Below are 11,643 nucleotides of genomic sequence, written 5' to 3'. Positions count from 1 at the left end.
CTCAGCATCCTCAGATGCAGCCCATCCAATACCATACATTATTGGTCTTTCAAGTAATTTCTGACTCAAGCCTTTGGCACTGCTGGTTGTTTTTCTCCTCAGGAGTCCTGACTCCAGGCACTGTGGCCTGGCAGACCTTGTTGGTGGAGACTGAAGCAAAGGTATAGAGTTCCCCAGACCTGTCTGTGTCTGCTGTTACCAGATTCCCTGCCCCATTCAGCCATGCGCCAACATTTCCCTTGTTATTCTTTCTCTTTTGCTCAAGCAATAGGAGCTCATCTTTGTGCCCTTGACATCCCTTGCAAGTGTCTGCCTAGAGCAGCATTAGCTTTTCTAGCTGCTTCCTGACTTCCCTGGATAGTATTTCTAAATTGCTCCTTCGCAGCCTCTCCCTGCTTCCCATTCCTGGGTGCCACATTTTTCTATCATTTTTAGCTATGAGTTCTCTGTTCAGCTGCCTGTCTTCTGAGATGTCTGCTTGCTCTCTTGATATCAGCATGGCCATTCTCGAGCTTGGAGGATGCTGTTCTTTCAGACCTGCCAGCTTTCCTGAGCTCCTCTGCCTTTCCAAGCTGCCTCCAATGGGATCCTCCCACTAGTCCCTGTAGTAGGTCAAGTCCGTTCTTCTAAATTCCAGAGTCTGGACTCTGCCACTCTTCCTCCTCATTCCCCTCTGGATCTGGAACTTCAGTACTTCAGGGCCACTGCAGGCAAGGCTGACACTGCGTAGGTCATCTCTGATCAGTTCTTCCTTGTTTGCAGGTGTCAAGTCCGGGAAAGCATCAGCCTTGTTGATATATCTGGCTTAGTTGTGCTAGGAAATTGTCCCACATACCCTCCAGAATCCTCCTGGATTGTTTGACCCCTGCTGCATTGTCCTCCCATTGATAATCAGGGAGCTTAAAGTCTCCCCATGAGAATCATGGTGCTTCAAAATGTGGCAGTTCTGTGATAGCCTGGGCATCTCTAGCTCCTGCTGTTTCTGCCCCAGGCTTTGTGCATTTGTGTATATTGGGGCTGCAGAGCCTCAGCTGTGGCACCAGGGCTGAGCACAGGCTTGTCTCTGTGAGCCAAGGACACCAAATGCAAAGGTCCCACTTCAAAGCAGACACCTGCTGACAGAGATAGCAGATAGTGATGTAATGATGAGGCGCCCACTAAGAGAGTAAACCCTGCAGTACCCAAGGCCAGGCAGAAACAGAGTTGAGCTGTGCAGCTGTGGCAGGAGAGGTATTTGATGCCCACCATGACTTCAGGAACAGGCCAACAGGCCTTAGGGCCTGTGATGGAATGACTGGATGTCCAGGAAGGACAAGGCGCCATTGGGAAAGTCCCTGGGCCTGCACAGCCAGCAATCAAGCCGTGGTGTGGTTGCATCCTTAGCACAGTCCCTGTTCATATCAGTGGGAATCAGAAAAGGTTTGCAGAAAGGAGAATATAGGCATATGTGTGGAGACCTTGGCATGATGTGCCTTCCATCATTGCAGCATGCTGGGATGTAGGCGGGATGGACTTTTCCTGAAGGCAGTGGTGGGAATCTGGGAAGAAGTAGGAAATCCAAGGTGCCACGGGGTGTTTGCCCAGCAGCCCCTCCAAAAGGGCATGATTTTCCTGTAGGTCCTGTGCTGTGCCTGCTAGAAACATGGTGGTTGTGCTGCATGCCCTACACCTGACATGGCTCTGCAGGCCTCTTGCCATTGCATTGAATCAAGTGCATGCACAGAATTACATAAGGTCTTTGCAGTGTTGGGATCTGCATGTGTCTGGGCTTCAGAGTGAGCAGAGCTCTTGCAGTAGTAGGCAGCAGGTGTCCTTTCAGATGGCCAAGGAGAATCTCCACTTGGTCGCCAGCTGACGCTCTAGAAGGATGTGGGTCTCATAGTAGCTCCATCAGAGCAGGCACAGTGACACATGCCTTGGACCACCTCTGGCATCTCAAGTGTGAGAAGGCGCTTCTTGGTGCACAGCTGACTCCTGTACTCCCTCTCCCCTGACTACAATGGCACCTTAGACAAGGAGCTCCCATGCAGACAGGCATTTTGTGCACCCCATACTTGGGCAAGGCGAATCCCATGTCCTACGAGTTTGGGGAGTGCACAGAAGGGAACTGAATCCCACTCCAACCCAGGTGCTTCTCAATGGCATAGGTAGGTTAGACTAACTCCTCCAAATCAGTCCCTGAATCACAAGTAAATGAACTCCCTCCTTGTCCCTGTGTAGGTGTCCTGTCTTCTTGTGAGATGGGAGCCAGACTTTCCAGAGTGGGACATTTGCGCGTCTCATAGATAACCATCCTCTGGTGAGACCAACTGCAGTGCTGGACTACATCTCTCCCTGCTGTTTAGACAGGGACCACTGGAAAAGCCTTTAGTCTACTTCAGTGGACATTTCTCCGGGGTGACCTTGCGACCTTTCAGGAACTGTCAGCCCTGGAGCCCTGGGAACATCGTGAGGGTGCGCAGGGGACAAAGAAAGTCATGTCTTCAGCTGGATCTTTGCTCCTGAGCTGGCCTTACTCCTGGGACTGCAGGAGCCCATGGCAACCTGGCAGACACTGCAGAGAGACACCTGTGTCCAGGAGCAGCTCCTCTTAAAGGAGCAGCAAGATTCAAGGCACTGCTTGCAGGCACCAGGATGAGATGAGTGACTCAGAAGCTAAAGATGATTGGGAAGGGGAGGACAGCTGAGAGGTCACTACAGGGAGAGATCTTCACAGCCGTTCACACAGTAAGTCTCTGGCTGCAGGGCCACATTGCTGCTGTGGTTCCTGGCAGGTTCTTCTGCAGCTGGAACCTTCCACAGCTGAAAGGGTCTCTCAGGGCAGCTCTCCCAGCTTCTCTTGTGTGGAGTAGGTGGTGCTTTAGAGCAGGCATTCATTGGTGTACAGCCAGAGGGATGGGGCAAGATGGGACGGTGCAGGGCTGTGAAGCCAGGGAGTGCAGCCAGATCTGCCCAGGTTTGTGACTCAGAACAGTGACCCTGCACCCCAGAGTCTTGTGTGTCCAGGGCAGAGACTGTGCCACCTGCGAGGGTCAGTACTCAGCCTGCCCAGGGGGCTCCCCACAGTGCTGTGGGAAGAAGCTCCAGGTGAGAGGAGTGACCCTCAGCAGTGCATGTTCCTTCTCCAGCTGAGAGGGTGCTGCGTGGGTCAGGAGTGCTCTCAGCTCCAGCTCACCCCCACAATATGTCCAACAGGCCTTTTCTAGAGGACAGTCAAGGCAGGGACAAGGGTTACCTTAAAGACAAGGTCTCTGCTGAGTCTGTGCTTTCATTTACCTACTGTTTGCAGAGTGCTGGCAGGGAAAAGACAGGGGAGAGAGAGACAGCTCCCAGGAGGAAAAGCTCTGAGTGGTTAAGATATGATCAGCGAATGGGAGAAAACTGGAAGCATAAATGTGTGTGCGTGTGTGTGTGTTGGGGGGACAATTTGGAGATCTCCCTGTCTTCCCCTTCATTGCAGATAGCTTCCTCTAATTAAGCCCCCTGTGTCTGCTCTACCACCTACAGAGCCCCTACCCTCAAGGTCGGGGGGTCCAGGGCATGAGCCCCCTCCTCAGCAGCCACAACTCCTACAGAGGGTAGGGGCATGTCTCCTGCAGTGTGCCCATTTCCACTGTGTGTCAAAGGGGCCGAGAGCGACTGTCCTGCGATGTTGCCATCTGGGAAGTGGTGTGCTCAGGAGGGTGAAGACTTTCGTGAGCTTTCATGAGTGCTTATCTGTGTCTCGCTCCTTGCTTTCCCTCTGGTAGGAGCATCACCTTGTTGCTCCTTGTTTCTTCACCTCTCTGTGTTAGTTTAGTTCTTGCTCTCCTGCTCTCTGGGGTTAAGGAGGCAGCGACTTCCCACTCAAATACAGTGTCCGGAGAAAGAATGAAGATGGTAAACTGCTGTGAGGGCAGATTCCGTCTCAGTGGGACAGAGATGTCTAGGAAGGGTTGGGTCAGCCCCTGTCTTCTCTGCACTGTGTCTTTTCCTTGCTGGAATGGAAGCTGGTGCAACTGATCCAGATACAGACACCCTTGTTCAAGAGGGCAAGTTTGGGGAACATGAATCCCTCACAACAAACTTGGCTTTCAGACACAGCTGCCCTGAGTGCTGTATTCATCTCTCTCAGTGCTGAAAAGAGAATGTTCCTCCCCGGTCACCAGAATGGATTTCCCTTCACTCAGCTCATGGTGCCCATCCCCAGGTATCCCCAGCAAACATACAGGGCAGTCTGACACCTCCATTTGTGTCCCCCCACAGAGCCAGGCTGACTCCTCTGGGGCCCGTGGGCAGAGGCCCTGGCACTACACACAAAGCACAAACCACAGGTCAGAAAAGAAGCTGAACAAGGTAAAGGAGAGAAGCAATGTGGGGGGAGTGCTATGAGGAGTGCAGTGGGCTTTACTCAGAGAAGCCTGTTCTGACTTGTCTGTTCCTTTTCCTCCTTGGACAGTGCCCTGAACCAAAGCCGAGCAAATGTCCAACAGCAGCTCCCTCAACGGCTTCCTCCTCCTCACACTTGCAGTGACACCAGAGCTGCAGCTCTTGCACTTCTCCTTCTTCCTGGGCATCTACCTGGCTGCTGTTGTGGGCAACGCCCTCATCATCACAGCTGTGGCCTGTGACCACCGCCTCCACACCCCCATGTACTTCTTCCTTCTCAACCTCTCCCTCCTTGACCTCAGCTCCATTTCCACCACTGTCCCCAAATTCATGGCCAATTCCCTCTGGAACACCAGGGCAATTTCCTACTCAGGATGTGCTGCCCAGGTCTTCCTGGTTGTCTTCTTGTTTTCAGCAGAGTATTCTCTCCTCACTGTCATGGCCTATGACCGCTATGTTGCCATCTGCAAACCCCTGCACTATGGCACAATCATGGACAGCAGAGCTTGTGTCAGAATGGCAGCAGCTGCCTGGGCCAGTGGATTTCTCTGTGCAGTGCTGCACACTGCTAATACATTTTCCATTCCACTCTGCCAAGGAAACACAGTGGACCAGTTCTTCTGTGAAATCCCCCAGATCCTCAAGCTCTCCTGCTCTGACTCCTACCTCAGGGAAGTTGGGATTACAGGGGTTGGTGCCTGTTTAATGTTTGGCTGTTTCATTTTCATTGTGCTGTCCTACGTGCAGATCTTCACAGTTGTACTAAGAATCCCTGCTGAGCATGGCCGGCACAAAGCCTTTTCCATGTGCCTCCCTCACCTGGCCGTGGTCTCCCTGTTTCTCAGCACTGGCCTGTTTGCCTACCTGAAGCCACCTTCTGTCTCCTCCCCAGCTCTGGATCTAGTGCTGACTGTTCTGTACTCCGTGGTACCTCAAACCATGAACCCGCTCATCTACAGCATGAGGAACAAGGAGCTCCAGGAGGCAGTGAGGAAACTATTTCAGCTGGTACTAGTTCAGCAGCAATGAGCTGCCCATTTCTCCTCACAAGCCACTTACAGTCTACCTCAGGCAACGTTTGTGCTGTGGGAGTTCTCTCTGAAATTAAGTACAAATGTCTGAATTCATGCTGCTTTTCCAGAGTCACAAATCCCCGCTGCGTGACCCAGAGCCCTTCTGTAAATCTTCCTATCACTGTGTCAGAGCTGGACTCTCAAGTAGCATCTCTGTAATAAAAGGGGATCTCCTTACTACTGTGCCTGAAGGCTGGGCTGTTCTTCCTCAGCAGAAGCCAAGAATGTGCTCAGGGAATTGCACACAGGAAGGCCCTGTTGCCATGCCTGGGATTTCCATGGGCCAAGGTGTCTCAGCTCTTTTGGGTGATGTGTGAGGGAATGTGGGGAGGATTTAGCCCTCACTTGTGAGTGCCCAGAGTTCCTATACAGGGTGAGTGGTCAATGGGTGTGTGCTGGGGACTGTCACACATATTATAGGGCTGGTGACAGATGCCTATCCTTCTGGAAAGGGAATATGGAGCCACCCAGAGAGCACAGGGCATCTCCAAGGGCAGCGTGTGCCTGCGATGTGCAGTGAGTGAGGACTCCTGAAGCCGAGTAGAGTCACCCACAGGTAAAGGGCCAAACCAAGGAATGCATCAAATGAGAGCTCTTCAGTCTGGGGAGAGGGAGTGGGCTGGGTCTAATGACGCCTCTGAACACATGCTGAGCAATGGGAAATGCCCTGTGATTGCTCCATCCATCCTCCGCAGCCACAGACTCTGGCGAGGGCAGGAGGTTGTCAGCTGCAGTGTTGCTGATACAGCTGGCTCTGCCCTGACCAGCATGTCCAATGCAGAGTCACCCTGGGGCTCTATTGCCCCCTTGCCCTGCAGAGGAGCACCACCAGCCCAGGGTCCTGTGCGGAGCCCAGGGGAGCGATACAGGAATGGATAGCCTGGCTGGCACAGACACACTCACCTGGGGAAAGGCTCTCTGGGAAGCAGAGACACCTCTGGAGAAGACCAAAGGAACAAGGATGTGTTTGTGGGGAGGAATAAATGAAGACCTGTTTCTATGTTTGTCAGCTTGAGGCAGGCTGCTCTGTCACTGGAGCTGCTTGAGGCACGCTGGGGTCAGGACTCTTGTGCTGTCCTGGGGAGAGGGGCTGGCCAGAGGAGCTGGAGGCCACCAGCTCCTCTCCAATGTGTCCCTGCTCCTCTGCCTGTGAACAAGCAGCCCAATGTGCTCCTGCTCCCTCCTGTCCCCACTCCTCACCCTGGATCAGCTCCGAAGGGCAGCACTGGGGGGCACATGAGCAGTGCCCACCTGGTCCCTGGGTACTCTCAGGGAGGTGATGGCACTGCCCTGTCACTGGGGAGACCTCCCTGTGGTGCGGCACATCCCACTGTGACTTCAGCTTGTATCATCAGGGGGCTCCACAGGTCACTGCCATGGAGATGGCACAGCCAGGGAGAGAGCTGGGACATTTCCCCTCTCCTCATCCCAATTATGTTCCAAAAATCATGTGTTTCTGCTGTGGGTTGCTGTCCTCGTAGAAGCAGGAGGTAGGACAATATGGAGCAGGACGCAGCCTTCCTGCACTGGCATCAAAGCAGGCTCGTTCATTTCAGAAGTCCTCAGCTGGGTCTGGGGTCCTTAAAATATTGATCATAAGCCAGAAAACAGTAAACATGTCCTTATCACACATCCATCGGAAGGCTTTCTTCAGGACCAAAGTCATGGGCAAGGCCAGGCAGCAAACCTGGGGGAATTCTCCCATTACCCATGAATTTTGCCCAGATTTCCTTCTAGCTGAGCCTGCGGAAAGGTATTTTCCTCTTCAGTTGGTCCTTCGGCTTTCCAGCATCACCTCAGGACAATGCTTCTCCCTGGTACCCTGCATCCTCCCCCCTCCTCTCCCCAGTGCCCTGGCTCTCTTGAGGGACTGTACAGCCCTGACTCCCTGCATCTCCCATATTTTTTGTTCTGGGCTTCTCGGGACATACCCACATGCTGCAGGGATGTTGCCCAGGCTCCAGTGCAGAGCCTGTAAGGCAGTGCAGTGCCTCAGGATCTGCATTTTGGCCTATTCAGAAATTTGTGAGGTGACCAGCTCCCACCTCTGCAGCTGCTGGAGTTTGGGAACATCCCTACAACCAACCTTCCTGCTCCTCCTTGTCTCGGCACAGAGTTTTGTACAGAAGCACAGTGCCATCAGTATCCCCAAGAGCACCATGGCCCCCAGTAAGGCCCAGGACCCCCAGGAGCTGCGTGGTTCTCTCTTCTATTTCCACATGCCCTGATCAAATGGACAAGTTCTAATATCACCTTTACAGCATGCTGGCTGGGACGTTGTAACTTCCTATTGCTTCCAGTTTCCCCCTTCCCTTATTCTTGGTTCATTCAGACACTGAACTGCTGATCTGCACTTCAGGGAGTTTCCACCTTGATCCATCTTTCAGACGTCTCTCCCTCTAGCCAAGTCCTTAGTTGTGTTTCTATCTACCATTTACTATCAGTCCAAAAGATTTCTAGTGAGGCTATCTCTTGTGGGAAATGGGTCTCATTGGAGGTAGCTCAGACTTAGTATGCTGTTGAGGGGTGTTTTTTTTTTTTTTTTTTTTTTTTTTTTTTTTTTTTGAAACTCTAGTGTATTGGGTTTTTTTGAAACTCTATTATGCTTTAGTCTTTCTTTGTTTACAATTAAAAATTCACCACAAACCTCTGTGTCTACTTGCAGGTAGTTGTCTAAGTTTCCTTTGCAGGTGGGAATTGGAACATATGAGCTGTACAACTCAGTTGCAGACTTCAGCAGAAGAAAATTAGCTTTAAAAAGAGTGATGGAAGTCTCTGGTGACTGAGAGAGCAATGGCAGGGTTGGGGAGATGGAGATGAAGACTGACTGAGCAATTCCTGACCTCTGGGACACTACTTTTCCTACGTGTCCTGACTTCATGAGGGAACACTCTGGATTGAGATCAACTGTAGAGTGTTTTTGTCACTAATTCTGTAAATGTAATAATAATAATAATAATAATAATTTAAAAGAAAAAAAATGTTTTCATACTATTACATTTTCCATCTTTCCGCTACACTCCTGAAACATCTGCAATTAGCTATACAAGACTAGAAGAAAATTACAGAGAGAGAAAAGGTTCCTCAGGGATTTTTACATTTTAATAAGCCACATAGTGTACTTGGTGCTGAGTCCACCAACCTCAGCTACTGAGAGGAGACTGAACAAAACTTTCAAAAAGACAAATTCAGAAGCAGAGCCTGAAGTTACACACAGCATTAATGGGTCCCACTGAGGGCCGTTAGCAAGAAAGACTCCCTGGGGGCTGATTAGAGCAGAAAGTTGGAGGCACTGATTATAGGTAGGCGAAGACAATGAGCAGGTGGCTCTGATGCTGAGTCAACCCTTGATGTGTTTTATCAGGCAAAATGGCCGATCGCAGACAGCCAGCTCCTGCGAAGGGAGATCGTTTCCCCCATGCATTGGTCAGGGCTGCTGCGGGGAGCAGTGGAGCAGGTGGAGGTGTGCAATGTTGAGTGCATGAAATGACATGGCAGCTGCTGGGGTCCCCTAGGGGGTAAGGGGACAATGACGCGCTGCTGTCTCCTGGTAGGCCTCAGTGATAGAGACAACAGCTATAGAAAAAAGATTTCTGCTCTTTCAGGCTCTTCAGCATGCCAGTGCTGTTGACTCTCTCCACCACAGGCGGTCCTGCACTGTCCCTTGCCTGCTGCTGGGTGCCTGCAGACTGCAGATACCCAAGATGCTCCCCCACCTTGCTCCTGCCTTGGGATCTCCCTCCCTTTACCAATGCCTCCCTGCCCCCACTGGCTGCTCCTTGAAACACAGAGCCAGGGGCTGATCTCAGACTCCCTCTGGGTGACCTATAGCACCACAGCACAACTCTTCGAGTGACATTGGTTCATCCTGATGTCTGGTTTGAACCTCCCAAGCTGCAGATTCTGACTTTTTCCCTTTCTTGTACTGTTTCCCACTATCAAGTGCCTGGGAGACCCACCCTGGGACACACTACTCCAACTGTTGTCAACCCAGGGCTGAGCTGAGGGGGAATAATGGTTCCCCTTGTGTGGGTGGCCACACTCCTCGACATGCAGCCCTTATTCACAATGACTGTGCCTCACTGGCTCATGTAGCACTTCTGAAAACACCCAGGTCCTTCTCTTCAGGGACGCTTCTCTCCTTATAAGGTCCCAGCCTGCCCTGAAGCATGGAGTTATCCTGCCCCAGGTGCAGGACTTATCCCTTCTCCTTGTAAAACTTCACAAAGTTTCTGTTGGCCAAATCCACAAATTTCTCAAGGTCCTCCAGAATGTAGCTCTCGTGCGCCAGCTCGTAATGTGTGTGTGCAGATGGCTTACCCTAACTTGTAGTACCTCTTAGATGGTAACAACAAACAGAATCACAGGATAGCACAAGTAATAAAAAGATGTTCTAATGTAATGCAATTCCTGCCTGAAATAGGACTTAACAGGGCAATCATTTCAGAAATACAAAGTGAGGGTACAAAACAAACAAAACCAGGGCCAATGGGGACGAATGAATTGGGATGGGATGTTTATATGGGAAGGTATTGTCTCTTGTCCTTGCAGCCTGGACCATGATAAATAGCCTTGCTTCATCTTCTTCAGGGCCTCCTCTTAGGTACTGGAAGGCTGCTATTAGGTCCCTCCAGAGGCATCTCTTCTCCAGGCTGAACAAGCCCTGCTCACTCACAAAGATAGTGCTCCAGTTCTGAGACCACCTTTGGGGCCTTCTGCTGAACTCGCTCCCAGTTATCACCATCTTTCTAGGACCAAGGAGCCCCAAAGTAGATGCAGTAGTGTACATTTGCTCTAAAGGAGGGAGTAATAGAGAGGGGTCACCGCTTCCACCAATCTCCTGTCTGTGCTCCTGTTCACACAGCCCAGGACACCCTTGGCCTTCCTTGCTACCTGGGCACATGAATGTCTCATATTTTGCCTTCTGCCCACCAGGACCCCCAGGGCCTTTTCAGCAGAGCTGCTCTGTCATAAGTTACTCTCTTGAAGGTTAATTCATATGGAGAGTTTGTTAAATCATGTGAGTAATTTATTTAATTAAGTAAGCAGCCACAAGCAAAACAGCGCTGGGCGGCTGGGGAGTCTTAGCTCCGCCAACGGCGCGCACCTCCTTCACATACAGTCCCCTCTTACAGTCTGCTAGTTTTGGGACACGTTGTAATATCCTGGTGCATTTTGCGCATGTGTGAGTTTCTGGGGGGGGGGTCGTCTGAAGTTCTCTGGTGGTCGAGAAGAGGAAGGCCGTAGTCTTCCTCCATCTCTTTATCTTGTTTTGTCTCCTTGTGAGTGATCACAGGTGTTTGCTTATCTGTTGTGTTGACTCCCTTTCGGGATGCTGTCCTGTGAGTAATTACAGGCGCCTGCTTATCTTTTCTTCTTTATACTTTTGCCTTTAAAGGAATTCCTTCTTGGTGACCTCTGAGCTGCTTGTTGCTTACTTCAGCTCTTTATAGTCCTGCAAGATAGCTAGGGCCCCGACACCGGTTCCACAAGGGGTCATATAAGCTTTTTGTGCTAACCATAGTTTATTTGCCTAACACCATGTCTCAACCCTGGTTGTTGTAAAACCTCCTCCTCCCCCTCCACCGGCTTATTCCTCCTTTTAAACAATGAACAAATAGTTACAATTTATTACACTGTAGGCCTGGCATTGCCCTGTCAGGGACTGAGGCAGAAGTGACCTCACAAGCACAAACTCAGCCACGGGCCTAGTGCATGCCTGTAAGTCCCCGGTGCACAAGTCACCCCTAAATCACAACTAGCAGCCAGGGGCCGAGCACTGCCCCATTGGGGACAGAGGCAGAACTGACCTCAGAAACACAAACACAACCCATGGGCCTAGCATAATCCTGCAAGTCACTGGTGCACAAGGGACCTCACTACAGTTAACATCAACCACATGACCAGTACTGTCCTATCCAGCACTGGTGCAGGCCTGACCTCACAAACAACAGCCACATAACCATAGCTGGGCTATGAGGCACTGAGGCACAAGTGACCTCACATCCACTAACAGTAGCCACAGCCATGACACTGGCCTATCAGGGTTTCAGACAGAACTGACCCTCTTGTCCCAAAATCTGGGTTCTGTTACCCGGTGTGCAAGCAACCAATAGACACACAGGGTCGAGATATTTGTTTATTTCATTTCTGCGCAGAGATGGGGGCTAGGTGGTAAATCCACAAAGCCAGCACACCTTCA

The 11,643-nt window shown here is 51.2% G+C and overlaps 1 protein-coding gene across 1 annotated transcript; it reads left to right on the top strand.

Moving 5' to 3' along the window:
* Window positions 1-4,461: 4,461 nt before the first annotated feature.
* On the top strand, window positions 4,462-5,397 carry LOC134154575 (olfactory receptor 14A16-like). The gene has a single exon (XM_062601249.1). The coding sequence runs from the start codon at window positions 4,462-4,464 to the stop codon at window positions 5,395-5,397; it is 936 nt and encodes a 311-aa protein (XP_062457233.1).
* The last annotated feature ends 6,246 nt before the right edge of the window (window positions 5,398-11,643 follow it).

This window comes from Rhea pennata, unplaced genomic scaffold (assembly GCF_028389875.1).
Source record: "Rhea pennata isolate bPtePen1 unplaced genomic scaffold, bPtePen1.pri scaffold_32, whole genome shotgun sequence".
In the NCBI taxonomy this organism is placed as follows: Eukaryota; Metazoa; Chordata; class Aves; order Rheiformes; family Rheidae; genus Rhea; species Rhea pennata.
Note: the sequence above shows the minus strand (reverse complement) of the source record. Positions and strands in the feature narration are given on the sequence as shown.

Bases quoted from the DNA above. Each gene is read 5' to 3' on its own strand.
- LOC134154575 (XM_062601249.1), top strand. From the start codon at position 4,462: ATGTCCAACAGCAGCTCCCTCAACGGCTTCCTCCTCCTCACACTTGCA.